Source organism: Coenobita brevimanus, chromosome 80, assembly GCF_032717465.1.
Source record: "Coenobita brevimanus isolate Jiangsu-jjx chromosome 80, ASM3271746v2, whole genome shotgun sequence".
NCBI classification, from domain to species: Eukaryota; Metazoa; Arthropoda; class Malacostraca; order Decapoda; family Coenobitidae; genus Coenobita; species Coenobita brevimanus.
This window is the reverse complement of record NC_137033.1, coordinates 14,596,553-14,613,438: the sequence shown is the minus strand read 5'-3', so window position 1 is coordinate 14,613,438 and position 16,886 is coordinate 14,596,553. Positions and strand designations below refer to the sequence as shown.

General features: G+C 42.1%; 1 protein-coding gene across 1 annotated transcript in view; it reads left to right on the top strand.

Annotated features, from left to right (window-relative positions):
- LOC145409233 (N-acetylneuraminate lyase-like) overlaps nucleotides 1-16,886 on the top strand; it is a 56,202-nt gene that overhangs the window by 24,084 nt on the left and 15,232 nt on the right. The window contains exons 4-5 of the mRNA XM_080279716.1: nucleotides 4,802-4,970; nucleotides 8,551-8,699. Coding sequence (XP_080135842.1) covers nucleotides 4,802-4,970; nucleotides 8,551-8,699 — 318 coding nt within the window. The remainder of the gene's footprint in view (nucleotides 1-4,801; nucleotides 4,971-8,550; nucleotides 8,700-16,886) is intronic.

The window sequence follows — 16,886 nt, the reverse complement described above, 5'->3', positions numbered from 1 at the left end:
CACAGGGGAGGGGGCAGGGGAAGAGAATCTTGAAACCGGATCGGTTTGGTAGCACGAAGGAGTTGGACAGGAGGTTTACCGGGGTTGATTGGTAAGTACAGTACGTAAAATTTCGTTGGTAGGTATGGTAGGTACGCAGGAACTGGTAGGTACACGATCATTTATAGCTTTGGAGAATTTGTTCGTAAAACCTCTCCAAAGCCGAGTCCACACCAATTTCTTGCGGGTGGAAGTTCGGCATCAGTGTAACCCTTAGAAGTTCTTGCCCTCACCCGCCCGTGTCCAGTGGGGCCATTTGTACGGTCACAGTGATGCAAAACTTCCCCTCGCATCCTCCCGCTCCAGCAAACATCTGATGTGGACGCGACCTTAGCATTAGATAAGAAATAAGTCAAGAATAATAAAATAGTAAAAGACTCTATGCTACGAGAAAGGTTAGTAAGTATTATGATAAATCTATATAAGAAATGTGGAGTATGATAAACTTCCACGTGAAAAGTGTTTACTCTAAAGGCAAAAGTTTAGAATGACGAAATTTTAGCAAAGAACTTTTCACTGTTTCCCCATTAAATTTTATGGACAAACTTTGACGCCCTTGTTGTCAGGAAAAATATTGTAAATCTGACAGAAGTGTTTTAAAAGGTAATCCATTCTCTGAAGCTCCAGACTCCTAAAAATGTGCTCAAATAAGGGAGAAGAAAGAGGTCATGTAGAGTCTTTTGGGATTTGAAGTTTTGATGATATATGACAGACTTAGAGGGAAATATGGAGAGTTATGAGGTACGTGAATTTTTAAGGCTGATTTAGGGATGTATTATGTGACTCTCTCTCTCTCTCTCTCTCTCTCTCTCTCTTCCAGATACACACTTTTCATGCAAGACGTTCTCTCCCACGCCTCTTCATTTGTTCTTCCCTCCCCCACATCTCTCCCTCTCTCTCTCTCTCTCTAACACACACACACACACACACACACACACACACATACACACACACAATGGCCACAGAGTTCTGAATAAAAGTCTACGGGAAATAATACCCAAATTTCAAATAATGGCAGACGAGAGAGTTACTAAGATGAGACACACTTCTTACCTTTTCATACACAGTGAAAATTCTGAAGGCGAGGAGGAAGACGAAGGAGAAAAATGAAGTCCTGGAATGTAAGAGGAGAGGACAGGTGGCCAGAATCGTGTGCAAGTGGGCTTGTTTCTCAGACTGATGAAATATTTTTAGAGATGGAAGAATAGAGATACAGACAGCGATAGATAGAAAGATAGATAGATAGATAGGCAGGTAGGTAGCCGAGTAGATTCATACATGCATAGAATATAGATAGATAGAGAGAATAAGAGATAGGTAAATATATGGATTGACATATATAGAAAAATAGAAAGCTAGACGGAAAGAGAGAGAGAGAGAGAGAGAGAGAGAGAGAGAGAGAGAGGCAAGAAGAGACGAGAAAAGTGGAGAAGAGGCGAGACGAGAGAAGATGAAAAGAAAACGAAAGAGAAAAGAAAAAAAGGGAAAAATAATATGATGTTGGAGAAATTAAGGAACAGGAAGAGAAATGTGCAAGAACAAGAAGGAATGCTATAAAGAAAGCCTGAGTGATGTGTGAAGAAATATGTGATGTAACTCGCTGGGAATGTGTGTATTTCTCATTCCTTGCTTCAGGGTCTTGGCTCACCCATCTTTAAGTAGGAATAAAGGGTTAAATGATGATGATGATGATGTAGTTGATGTTGATGGTGATGATAATGATGATTAGGATGTCGTTGATGACGGTGATGATGACGATGATGATGACTGTTATGGTGTTGCCGTTGATGATTTGGTTACAGTAACAATGGTGATGATGATGATGATGATGATGATGATGTTATTGTTGCTGTTGATGATAATGGTGATGCAATAAAGGCGGGAGGAAAAAAGCTTGCAATACCGAGAGGGGGCAGATATTTTTCAAGGATGGAAAACAGAAGGTAGAAAAAAGAGGTATAGAAAAATAAGAAGGAAATGCAGAAGAGGGACGGTCATAAAAAAGAACACATACGTAACAAGATTAGAACAAAAAGAACAAAAACATAAAATTGAGAAAGTATACAGAACGGTGTGAAAAAACTCCTATGAGAATGAAAGTGAGAAGATGTGAAAGAAAAGAGGATGGATATGTCAGGTAAGAACTGTGTAAACTATGAATAAGAAAAGAAAGAGTGAATAGGGTGAATATCAGTGGTGAGAGGAAGAAAGAAGACAGTAAGAACAAACAAGAAAAATAATGAGGAAAAGACAAGAACACTGGAAAATGCCAGGGAAATAAAGGAAATGTGATACAGTTACGAGGGAGAGAAAAGGGAGTAAGATGAAGAAAAGAAGAAAATGATAGAGGAGGAGGAGGAGGAGGAGGAGGAGGGGGAGGAGGAGGAAGAAGAGATGAAGCAGGAGGATTACAACAAAAATGTGAATGAGAATGGGGAAAGGGAGGAGGGGGAAACGACAGAGAAGAAGGAAGAAGCAAGAGAGAAAAAAAAAAGGACGAGGAGGAGGAGAAAATATAAAAAAACTGGGGCCGTGAAAAAATGAGGGAAGCAAGGAAGAGGGTGATAACTGCTAGTCTGACCTTACCCTCCCTGGACAAAAGAAGGAGAAGCTCTGAATATAAACAACCCGAGAAGAGGGAAGGCAGGGGAGGGGGAGAGGACGGCGATGTAGCGAGTTATGGGCTTGTCCGACCCCGTATCCGGCGGGAGATGCTGGTTTAGGGGACTCTGGATGAGAGGGAGAGAAAGAGAGAGAGAGAGAGAGTAGAAAGACGGCGAGGTGGCTTGGTCTGTTCCACACTCATAATAAGAGAGAAAAAAAAAAGCGTACCTATTGTTTGCTGCTGTAGAAAAAGGGGGGGGGCACTGAATTAGACCGAGAGACAAACAGACAGACAGACATACTGAGATGTTCAAAATATTAGATGATTTTGCAAACGAACCACAGTCAACAGGGGAAAATATATATGAAATCGAAAACTGTAAAGTAAGGGAAAGTTGCATCAAATTACATTAGACTTACAAAGAAGTAGAAAAAACACACCTAACTCTATTTTCATTATCCTGCTGGCTCACAAGGCTAAATTTTAAAAGTATGCATTAATACGCTTGTTTTTGTTCCAGTTGATATAGCCACCAAAATAAATTCCTAAAACTCAGTGTGTAGGCTTAATACTGGGGTGAGGTCGAGGAGGAAACAATATATGAGAGAGAGAGAGAGAGAGAGAGAGAGAGAGAGAGAGAGAGAGAGAGAGAGAGAGACGTGTTATTGCGAGACTAGATAAAATTTAGAGACTTATTACATCTGGCAAACGTAAAGCTTCCAGTGTTTTACCTGATGGCGTCCTTGTTCACTTGATTAACTCCACAACAATGACCCCTTTCTTATTTTTCTTTCTAATTACCAGACTATTTTATCCAGCTCTAAGGAGATTTTTAAAACTGGAAGGCTTTGACAGACCTTTCATTATTTCCTGCGCCAAGTCAGGGAGCTCTTAAACTACATATAAAAGTTTGATGTTAGCTAGAGCATTTGTGTGTTTTTCTCTCACTTCATCTGCGTATGTATTTTTGCTTGAGTAAGAACCTAGAACTCTCCTGGCACTCATATTTTGTTGTGATAATTTTCCTTTTATCAACCCTCACCCTTCTCTCATCACCCGTTTAGCAAACCCTCTTCCATATTTCCCACCCCACACATCATTTGTCCAATACTACGCGTCACATCTCCATTATTTACTTCAAACATGCGCGCGCGCACGCGCACACACACACACACACACACACACACACACACACACACACACACACACACACACACACACACACACACACACACACACACACACACACACACACACACACACACACACACACACACACACACACACACACACACACACACACACACACACACACACACACACACACACACACACACACACACACACACACACACACACACACACACACACACACACACACACACACACACACACACACACACACACACACACACACACACACACACACACACACACACACACACACACACACACACACACACACACACACACACACACACACACACACACACACACACACACACACACACCTCTGAATACCACTTTCCAATCTTCTCTTCCCACATTCCCTTTCCTTACTTCTCACACATCACACGTGCCCACACCACAGACTCTACATTCCCACTCCCTACTCCCCTCTCTCCACGCCCCACTCCACGCGCTCCACACCCTCACCCTACTCCACGCACCCCACATATCTCTCCCTATATCCATTTCTACACTCCCTTCTCTTCACACCCTTCTCCCCTCCCCCATCGTTCACCTTTCATACTTATTCGCACTCCATGCACTCCCTTCTGCCAAAACTCCTTTCAATCCACAACTTTCTCAAAGTTCTTCCCTACTCTCATCCCTTACCCCACATTTCTTTCATTTCGCACTTCTCTCGCCCTACTACAAGAACTATTCTTCCCAAACCTCACATTACTCACTTTATATCTCCCCTCATTAGCTCTCACACCAAGCCCCTTTTCATCCAACTCCAGTTTCCTCTCTTCATCCCTATCCTCATCCTACACCCTTCTCACGAACACCTCATCCCACTCACCCCACACCCTGTTTCATCCCACAGTTCCTTCACCCCAAACCCCTCTCACCCTATTTCATTCTCACATATCTTTACACCCTTCTCATCGGCACCTCGTCTTTCTCATACCCCATATCCCTTTCCCACAGGCTCGTCACGCCGAAAGTCACGGGGCTCCTGGTGTGGCCGTCCTTCCCTGCCTCTACGACAAGCCCAAAGACACGGACGAGTTAGTAGACTACATGGAAGAAGTGGCCAAGGGTTGTCCAAACACACCCCTCTTCTACTACCACATCCCTATGAAGACTGGCGTTACCTGTGAGTATGCCAGGATGGGAGAGAGACAGAGAGAGAGATGAGAGGAAAGAAGCGAGAAAGGGAGAGGGGAAGAGGTGGAGGGAGAAGAGAGAGAAAGATGTGTGTGTGTGTGTGTGTGTGTGTGTGTGTGTGTGTGTGTGTCACCATGGGGAAGTCGAAACTGAAGCTAACGAAAGAAACTCCGAAAAACTGGGGACTTCAGTGACCTTCAGAGAGACGCCACCAGATTCATCAGGCCTCACCAGCAACTCAGATCATCCTAGGGAAAAAATGGAGTGGCTGGCTTTCGACACTCTCATTAACATCCAGCCAAAAGAACCTCTCATTTTCAGTCCGGAATGACCTCGGGGGCGAAAGACAAAAATTTTTTATTCCTAGTATTAACGAGTCTGGATTTGGGGTGTGGCTGCACTGGTGACGGTCTGAGAGAGAGAGAGAGAGAGAGAGAGAGAGAGAGAGAGAGAGAGAGAATTTAACTGGGGAAAAGGAGAAAGAAACACGTCATAGGCGGAGAAGATGAATGAGATGATGATAGATAAGAGAAAATTAAGGAGAGAGAAGAAGAGGAACTAGAGTAATGCGACAAATAAGAGAGGGAGAGAGAGAGAGAGAGGGAGAGAGAGAGAGAGAGAGAGAGAGAGAGAGAGAGAGGGGGGGGGAAGTGACAAAAATGAGATAAATGAGGCATGTGAGAGAAAGAGAAGCCTGCGACGAGTTGGAGAGACAAAAAAAAAAAAAAATGAAAATAGTAAAAGGAAAAGAAAAAAAGGTATCTGAAAAAAATAGAGACGTTAGAAGACAAGGACGAAAAAATATATATGTTAAAAGAGAATATGAAATAAGTCAGAAAAGGTGGACAGAAACAGAAAAAAATGAAAAAGGAGGGAGGAATTATGGAGGAGAAAGTAATGGAATACCACAGTGAATGCAGGGAGGGAGGGTAGGAGGGAGTAGAGAGAGAAAGAGAGCAGGAAGAGGAAGCATGAGAAAACTCTGGGGAGGACGGAGGGAGGGAGGGGAAGAAGGAGGGAGGGAAGGAGAGAGGGAGGGATTAAGTTATGAAAAAAGTTGAACAATGCCCACATTTTGTAGGAAATTTATAGGCAGAGGCTGGGTCGGATTCCAGGCCAGGGGATAAGATTAAAAAATAGGACGATAAATATTGGAAAGTAGACAAAGGAGCTGCTGGGCTCTTTTAACTTAACACTGTATTTATTTTTATGTTTCTGATTGTCTGTCCTGCCATTCATCTTTCTGTCTGTCTGTTTAACTTTCCTTTTATCCGTTCATCAGTGTAATGTAACTATAATTCTATATAACAATCATGCAGTCAATCGGTTTATCTATCTATCTGTCTGTCTGTCTTGTTATGACTGTGTATCTGTCTGTCTGTCTACCAGTCTATCTGTCTATACATTCATGCACATAATATCCTTCTCTATCTGTCATCCTTTCGTCTACTTTTCTGTCACTCTACTGTCAGTCACCCCATCAATCAGTACACCATAACCACCTGTCTCTGCCCATCTTTCTATCTATTTATATATCTATCCATCTATCACTCTTCCTAATCATACCTTCTACTACCTTCTCGTCCTACTCATCTTCTCCTCGGTCTCCCCCTCCTCCTTCTCCCCACCACCACCCACTCCCTGTAATCATGGAAGGCCGGAACAAAGGCGTTTATTTTTAAGTTTTTTTCCGCAGTATTAATTACAGCCTTGGATGAGTTAGGGTCCAGCAGATGATTAGTGGTCTCTCTCTCTCTCTCTCTCTCTCTCTCTCTCTCTCTCCAGATGATTTTATGCTTTTTTTGGAGAGATTTTTAGAACCAGGTGGCAGGGTGGGGGGGAATTCAGGACCTCTTTTATTTATTTATATGTTTATTTAGTTCGCATTCTTGCTATGGAACAAGATTAGGTAAATATTGTCTTTATCAATCCCTTCAGTACAAGAGAAGTTCCCTAACTCAGGTAAACTCTTCTGGATATAGCAGAAGGAAAGCGGGAGAACAGCCAGCAAAAAATCATCCATCGTTTTTCATTCGCTACTGCTGCTACTACTACTGCTACTGCTACTACTACTACTATAATAATAATAATAATAATAATAATAATAATAATAATAATAATAATAATAATAATACCACCTATTGTCACTGTATATAAGGAGTTAATACAAAGGACAGTAAGGAAGGCATATGTAAGAGAAGGTAGGAGAAAATGCGAGGGGAAACGGAAGGATAATGAGAAAGAAGGAAGAAGGATGGAGGGAGGGGAGAATGAGGGGAATGAAGATATAATGCAGAGAAACAGAGAGAAAGAGAGAGAGAGAGAGAGAGAGAGAGAGAGAGAGAGAGAGATGGGGGGGGGGAGGGAGTATATAAGTAAAAGGTACAGAGCAGGAATACTAAAAAACAGAGGAAGAGAGGAAAAAATTGAATGAGAAGGGAAGAACAGAGAAGTGTTGGGAAAAAAGGAAGTCTGTGAAATAGAGTACGAAAAAGAGAGTAGAGAAACTTTGAAATTTACTGAGAGAGAGAGAGAGAGAGAGAGAGAGAGAGAGAGGAGGGCCAAGCGACAGAGAGAGGCCCCCCTGAGCGCCCTCCTGTAGCGACCAAAGCAATAACAAGGCAGGGGGTTATCTTCCGCCTCCCACCTCCCTTCTCCAGGATAACAGGGTGGAGAGGCGCCCCACAGACACCACACGGAGGCGTAGAGGGCGTAAAGGAGCCGATAGAGGGCGTAATGAAACAGGAGGGGACGTATAGGAATCAATAAAATGCGTAGATAAAAGAGTAGAGGGTATGGTGAACCGGTTAATATGCGTAGATGAACTAGTATGAGCAAACGTGAACCAGGGGAAGGCTTAGCGAACCAAAAAAGCATGTAGGTGATCAGGAGAATTATGAACCAGTCAAGATGCGTAGATGAACCGGTTAGGGTACGCAGATGGACCAGTAGTAGCGAACATGAACCAGGGTAAAGCGTAATGAACCAGTACAGGGTGTAAGTGGATCAAGTAAAAGCGTAATGAACCTACACAGGGCATAGGTGATTCAATAAAGGGCGTAGGTGAGTCAGTGTTTTCCCTTCTTCTCTCATTTATTGTGTGTTCCTGTGTGTCTTTTACAGTCCCTTCCCTCCTCTTACAGCTCTTACAGTGTCTTCCTTCCTCTTCCTTCTCCTCTTCCTCGTCCTCCTCTTCCTTCTCCTCCTCCTCCTCCTCCTCCTCCTCTTTCCTTTATAGAGCAGTGTGTCTCCTCCTCCTACGTCTCTTAAAGTACCTTCCCCTCTCCCTCCTCTCTCTTAAATTGTCTTCCCTCTTCCTCCTCTCTTCCATGCACACCCTCTTCTTCCTTGCTAGGCCTCTGTCTCGCTTTCACTCTCTTTCTCTCTCTCTCTCTCTCTCACTGTCTCTTAAACTCTCTTTTCTTCTCTTTTAAAATCTCTCCTCTTTTCCTCTTCCTTCTGCTTCTTGTCCTGCTCATCCCTTTTCTGTGTGTCTGTCTGTCCATTGGTCGGTTTCTCTCTCTCTCTCTCTCTCTCTCTCTCACAGTCACTTTCTTCCTCTCTGACAGTATCCATGAGCGAGTTCCTGGAGAAGGGCGTAAGGAGAATTCCAACCCTCTCTGGTCTTAAGTTCACTGATTTCGACGTTAGCGGAGAAGGCAAGAAGTGTCTCAAGGTGGATGGCGGCTCCCTTACCATCTTCAGTGGCTTCGATGAGGTGAGAGAGAGAGAGAGAGAGAGAGAGAGAGAGAGAGAGAGAGAGAGAGAGCGGGAGGTGGATGGATGGTCTCTTACCATTTTCAGTGGCTTTGAGGAGGTGAGAGAGAGAGAGAGAGAGAGAGAGAGAGAGAGAGAGAGAGAGAGAGAGAGAGAGAGACATTGTCTGAAATGCAGCAAGGAAAACGCAATAAGATACTCAAAATCGACATGTGACAGCAGCAACGGGGAAAAATCTTGCAGCGGAAAATGAAATGTTGGAACGACGGGAAAGAACGAGAAACAAAAGACCGACGCAAGCAAGAAACGTAACAGAATTTGTACGAAGAGGGAAGAGAAACGATAGGTCAAACGAACAGGATGGGCAGTGGAAACAAAACTAAAATTAGGAGGAGTGGGAAGGTGACAGAATTTGACAAAGAGTTATGCAGACACACAGATCACACAGACGTCCTGGTTCCAATGAAGTAATTCGGGCTTAAAGCTAACAGTAAGAATTAGCCACCAAATCTAGGAGTTACTAATCGCTGTAGTATAAGGAAAGGGTAGCACACATATGAGAGAGAGAGAGAGAGAGAGAGAGGTGGGATATATTAATGGGGAAGCGTAAGAAGAAAGAAAGGAAATAAAGAAAATAAGAAGGTGGGAATGAAAGAGAGGAATGAGGAAGGGAGGAAGGTCTAACTGGTGAAGAGAAAAAGCGAGAGAGGAAGGAAGAAAGAAAGAACAGGAAGGGAGGAAACTGGAGCCATCATCATCATCATAACTCTAATAGCTCTTTTATTACCGAGCTGGACAGAATTTTGAGGTTTTAATAAAAGATCTTTTATTTTTTCAGCATAAACAAGTCTTTACTACTAATTAAAACATTCGCAGATGTCATTTTGTCTCGTCCTATTTCTTCACTTTAAAGTACATTCAAGTATGACTGTGAAGGCTTGGCTATACTTTTTTTTTACTCAGACTTGACCTAAAATTGTCGTCTCTCCACCTTCAAACCTGAGTTGTAAGAATGGATTAAAGGCAGACTATCTTTGTTGCATAGAAGTGATATGGAAAGGACGTAAAGCCGTAGCATTATCTTTTTCTGCCACTGAGCTTCGTGATATAAGCTGCAAAGGGACAAAAATGTGGGTCAGGTTAGAGTTAAAAAGCAGTATGGTTGCTTGACCAAATGGGAAAAAAGCATATTGAATAAATCTTGTACGCAGCTTAACATCAAAAAAACTTACGAATATAGGGCTCAAAATCCACCTCTTGCGTCTGTGGTCCGTGAAATGACCCTCTTCCCCAGGTCACCAGCCGCACCCAATTTTCCTTGCCCTGACCTTTCGCAAATTACATTCACCCTTCTGACCACCCGTTTTCATATCCCTCTGATTCCTAGCCCACGTCTTTTCAGTCTTTCAGCATTTCGTCTGCTTGTTATAATTTGGCTTATTTCTATACCTTCTGCAAACCCTAAGTACAATTTTCATTCTTTATCTGATGTGTGTGTGTGTGTGTGTGTGTGTGTGTGTGTGTGTGTGTGTGTGTGTGTGTGTGTGTGTGTGTGTGTGTGTGTGTGTGTTTGTGTGTATAAAAAATGAACCAAAGGAAATTTTTCCCTGAGTCAGACAAAGTCCCTTGAGATGCCTAGCGGAATAGCTTAAGATTTTTGCCGAATGCCGATAGAGAATTGCCAGAAATCGAAAAGGAATGTAACTAGATCCGTAACAGAACCCATACTGGTGGTCAGGAAGGTTTTGGAACAAGGGGAATGCAAAACTATTCCACTTTAGGACAGATTCAAAGATCTGGAAATAGAGTTGGGCGTAAGGTAGAATGATAGGAACAGCCGTCATTCATTCTAATAAGCTGAACGAGAATAGATTCCAGCAAGATGGAAAGATGCAAGTTGTATAGAAAGACGAAAAAAGCTGTCTGTGCGAAATGTCAGCATAGAAACACATTTCTTGAGAATAGGAGGAACGGCATCAGGTCCAGAGATGGCAGAACGTGTATCTTTAGCAAAGAAAAATACCGAACGTAAAGTCAGAATGGTAGAAAATGGAGGAACAACATCGATACACCTTTCCACAATCCTAATCTAATCTCGACCTGCCTTTCATATGCCCACGTCGTCTCTGGCTCACCTCTCACCTTTTACAGACCCACGCACCATCAGCCATTCCTTTGTTTTGACAATCTTCCACCAACACCATCATCATCATCATCACCATCATCATCATCATCATCATCATCATCATCTAATTCCTCACTTATATGTTTAATAGTCGAAAAACAGGAAGAGGAAAGGGGAAAAAGCTGTATTTCTATCAAGAGAATCATACGTCCATTATTCAGTCCTTTCGAATATCTAGACTTCACGCCACAGGCAAACGATCCACACGAGACAATCCACTCCCAGACGATTTCATTCAGTTTAGGAGAGCTCCTTAGCTGTGACGGGGTTAGAAAGGACAGCATTTAACCTTTTCCACTTCTGATTTATCTCCCTAAGCTTAATAATATATTAGTAGTAATAACGTACAGCCAAAAGCAGTAGTTCGTCGACATATCTCTGCCGGCTGTAGCAGTGGGAGATGCTTCATGAACTGTGTGTGTGTGTGTGTGTGTGTGTGTGTGTGTGTGTGTGTGTGTGTTTGATGTGATTGCAGTATGACGCACAAATAAAAAAAAAAAGAGGAGAAGGAAGGATAATTCTGCCGTTTAGGAAGGATTGAGAAACATGGGAGACAGAACACATTGGTAACAGAGAAATGTTATCGAACTTTAGCTCATAGTTGTAGAAAAGACGTCACGACATGAAAGCAGGTTACCAAGTTCGCTGCACACCATTACACTGCATCGTGTCTGCATTTACCTCGTGAACGCCAACTAACCCACTTCCCACAAATCCCTCCGGCCTCCTCACCTACATTTCCCACACGCATATTCATTCTCCACCTCGCCTTTCCTAAGTTCACTAATCCCTTGAGTGTAGTGACGCCTTGCTGTTTCAGATTACAGAGCTTCAGCTATGGCATATTTTTTATTTTTATTATTTTTAAGTTACAGGTGATATCCCTTTAATTCTTTCATTCAGGTAGATCATCCAGGAACTGAATAAAACGTCAAGTGGCAGCCAGTACAGTATATAGAAAAGAGACGCTCTTGGGCTGAGGGGTTAACTCATCAATCATTTCAAACACACACTGACGTAAGGGTAAAGGCATAAAGAAGCCCTGAAATTCTGAAGACATTTGTAAAACCCCTGATGACTCTGAAGCGTGCCTGTCCTCTCCGCTTGACTGGTGAATATCTGTCTGTAACGTGACATGCAAGCTATAGTCTTTTTTTCTTTATCTCATACCAGACCTCTCTAATGGTCCAAGTACTTTTTAGTCATAGTTGCATAAAATTTGATGAGATTTAGGTATGAAGAAGGAATGAGTCTCCTTGGTTACTTGTCATATCAGATCGCCAATCCGACTACACCTAGCTATCAACGAGCTGATAGGGGTACTGGATCTCTGACAGGGTAGAGTAGATACCCTATAACCATATCTAAGACTCACAGCCATTCCATACATATACATCAGATATTTGAGGCACGTATATATAATCTTTCACCCATGCACTTTTAACCCATTCACTCTGGTGGCTTTTATTTATCTGTTATTGCTATCTCCAGGTGGCTTCATTCAAATTTGGTGAGACTTTGTGAAATGGATGAGTTAAATATAGTTTTTATTATCCCTTCTAATAGACGGCTTTTCTAAAATGAATAAAGCAACCTAGTATAGCAAAAATAAACTAATAAATTACATGTGATTCAAGGGGTGAATAATTGTATAGGCGTCTCATTATCCTTTGCATTACCTTTACCTAATCTGACAGGTGATCGACCTTCTTTTACTGACCCAGCTTTGAGTCTCACTTTTCATCTCTTAAGCTGATCTCCCAATGCTCCTTAAATCATTATCATCATTATTATCGTCATTATTATTATCATCAGCGACAGCATCATCGCTCATCCTTATCATCATCATTAACGATAGCATCATCCTTCATCCTTTTCGTCATCGTCCTCCCCATCATCATCATCAATCCCCATCCCCAACCTCCTCCTCTTGCTCCTCTTTCTCTCCCTAACCCTCAGTCATCCCCTCTCATTCCTCCATTACCTCCACTAACCTCCCCTACTTTTTCTGGATCTTTCACTCTATTTTTCCCCTCCTCTCTTTTGTTCCATTTTTCCAGTCCTCCCTTTTTTCCAGTCTCCCTCTCCTTTTTTTTTTATTTTTGATCCCGCACCCCCGTCTCGATTTTCCCCTCCATTAAACTTCGAATTTTTCTCCAGAAGAGAGTGGAAGTAGTAAAGTTTGGAGAGAAAGGGAGAAAAATAAGGTAGGGGATAGGATGGGCAAGGGAGGATGCACAATTTGTTGGGATTAAAATGTAAAAAAAAGACTTCTCAACTTGGAAACTTACTGTCAGCTGTTCGTCAGAGAGAGAGAGAGAGAGAGAGAGAGAGAGAGAGAGAGTTGTCATTCTTCCTTGAGATGACGTTGACTCTCTCTCTCTCTCTCTCTCTCTGTTCATGAAGAGACTAACAGTAGTGAAATTGCAAGAAACAGGAACATCACAAACAACTTTTAGACGAGTAATGAAGGCCGAGACTTCATAGTTCGTATAAAAAAATAAAATAAAAAAAAGTCTCAGCATGCCACTGTGTAAATCAGCTGCACGGAAAGATATGCCTGCGAAAACCAAGTATAAATATAACAAGTCAGATTACAATACTCTTATACTTTTACTTATATAAATAATAATATCTTAACTACATACAGTATATATATTGTTTGGTTCAGTGAAGAGACCAGAGAATCTCATAGTAGTGGCTCGATTATCTTATTTTTATTTTTATTAATATTTTTTTTTACGGCAGGTGTGGTCAACTTCATTCAGGAACCCCCATTCACTGGAAAAACAGGCCAAACAATACACACAATACTGGGGGATGGAGCAAGTCTTTTTCTCTTTTAATGGCGACATAGCTGGGTCAGTTGATAGTGTATATATATATATATATATATATATATATATATATATATATATATATATATATATATATATATATATATATATATATATATATATATATAATGATAAGGAATATATCCGCTTCATTCAGGAACACCATTCTCTCTCTCTCTCTCTCTCTCTCTCTCTCAAAAAAAAAAAAAAAAAAAAGCACACACACACACACACGCACACACACACACACACACACACACACACACACACACACACACACACACACACACACACACACACAAATATGGGAGGGCCAGAGAGTCTGTTATCATTTCCCTTTTTAAGTGGACATGGCTTGGTCAAGATGATACATATAATAAGAAACGCGTCCACCTCGTTCACGTAGCCCATTCACTCTATATGAACGGCAATTCCGGGTCACAATACCAACGAAGGATGACAATACCAGGGTCTGTGGTTGTGGCCGAGAGGTGTTTTTGAAAGCGCTGAACCAGTTTTAACCCTGAATAGTTTGAATGCATGTTCAGCCAGGCATAGTCCCTCCCTGATGACAAACAAATATGAGTACAGAAAAATGCACCAGGGATGGGAAGTGATGGAACAAAAGAGTGGAAAAATATGGTCACGTTTTACATCTGTTTACTCTGTTTTTCCTGTCTTTTTTTTTTTTGTGCTTTTTTTTTTTTTTTTTTGAGGGGAGAGTGTGGTTAAGCACATGGAAGTTATCTTATGCTCCTTTATTTATTTTTCTTTTTTTTTAGGGTCACGTTTTACATCTTTCTCTCTGCCTGGTGCATTTTTTCTTCCTTTTTTTCTGTGGAGAGAATGTGGTTGAACACGTGGAAGTTATCTCGTGTTCCATTTTTTTCTTTAAGTACAGTACATTGTGCACTCGGAAGTATTTATTCCTTCCCTGGGGACATAGAGTCATTCCCTCCTTAATAATGGGATGACTTCGTAGCACCTCTTCCTACCTATTTATTTTTCATTTTACTGTTTAAGCAACTTACTCTTTACAATATTTTTCCATTTATTTTTTCTGTCTGTTTAATAGCGACACAGTTCCCATTAGTAGCATACAAGAGGACGTTATCTCAATACATCCTTTGACATATACTTTATTTTTGCTATTTACCGATGATAATATGTAGGACACGTGTTGAACTAGAGGAGTATGACAATTATTTACCTCATTAACCTCATCACTACCTGGGCCCTCTGATAAGGTCCATAAAATCGTCTGTTAAAAATAATGTCCTCCAGTTGAAAAGGCTAAGGTGTAATTAGGAAAATAAATCGCTAAGGAAAAAGTCCTACGAACTTATCTAAGAGAAAATGGCTCACAGAGAGACAGCTGCTTACTCCGATTATTTTACCTTTCTTCACCAGCAGTGTTTTCCCTAATTACATTGAACAGTCTGTCTTTATAATCCTCCAAACGAATATATACCCAGATTATGTCAAACTCTTAGCTGCAAATGGAGTTAACGGAGCCTATTACCTATCCCATCCCTACAAAATGGGGTTCCAGATCCTTGTAATATCGTCTGTTGTTAGCAAAAACGTAAATTAGAAGACCACAGGACTGAAGAGATCAAGAAATAAACCTCTAGCCATGCGTACAGAAGCAGACGCCTACAATGCTCCGATGAAGGTACAAAATTAATGAAGTAAAAAAAAAAAAAAAAAAAAGGTATACCCTCACTACTCACGAGAAAAGGTAGTTCCAACAGCTTATGTAAAATGATACAAAAGTAACAGACAATGATTTGGTCCAGAACTCTAGTAATTAAACTCCTTTGGCTCAACAATGGTTCGAGTGTGCAGGGGTTCTGTCTGGTAAATAAACTTGTGTAACTAAAGTAAAGATCTATTTTGGCCATTTCATTCAGAGGGATGATTTTCTGTGTACATTTCCGTGTCTTTGTCAGCCTGATTGTCCATCACCATATGCAAACACAGGGTCTATCTATCTATCTATCTATAGCCCGACGCCCTAATCCCGCAAAGGGTGGCCGCAGACAAAACGCCTCCAAGTCGCTCTGTCACCCACCATTTGACTACCCTCCCCCCAACTCACCCCCCCTCCCCCATATACCTCTCAACTCCATCCCTCCACCTCATCCTCGGTCTACCTCTCCCTCCCTCTACCTCACCTACATACACCCTCTTAGTCAGTCTTTCATTCTCCATTCTCTTCACATGTCCAAATCACCTCAGTATATTACTCCTAATCTTCTCAACCACATTCACATCCACCCCACAGCGTTCCTTCACTTCTTCATTCGTCAACCTGTCCCTCCACGTCACTCCACATGCTCCTGTCAAGTAACTCATTTCCACTGCTCTCACTCTTGACTTGTTCCCCTCTTGCAAGGTCCACGCCTCGCTTCCATACGTCAGGGTAGGGATCACAATACTATCATGCAGTGACTTCTTAACTTCCATACTCACCTCCCTATTTCTCATCACTGCTTTCAGTGTACGAACAACCTTCCTTCCCTGCTGTACCCTTTCACGCACTTCATCCCCCAAAGTTCCATCCTTACTCATCACACTACCCAAGTACTTGAATGCACTTACATTCTCCATATCCTCACCATCCAACCTCACTGCACACTCTGTGACTTCATTCCTCTCAAACACCATAACTTTACTTTTGTTTACATTAACTTTCAAATTCCTCCTCCTACACACTGTCACAAATTCATTCACCAAACCTTGCAACTCCCATTCATCTTCACTCAACAGTACTGTATCAAGCCGCTTCACTCTTTGTCCTCACAGGGTATTATTGGAAAATATACTTTGGACACACACACACACACACACACACACACACACACACACACACACACACACACACACACACACACACACACACACACACACACACACACACACACACACACACACACACACACACACACACACACACACACACACACACACACACACACACACCGCTCGCTGGTGCAGTTGTAACGTTCTCGCTTGCCAACTGGTGGACGGGAGTTCGCGCCTCGCTCAGGTTGCGAAAAGTTTCACTGACGAAGTGGGTGGTTACTGTCCCCCTTGAGCAAGGGGACGGGTGTGTGCGTGTGTGAAGGTCACAGCCTTGCTCTTAGATCGGACTATATGAGCT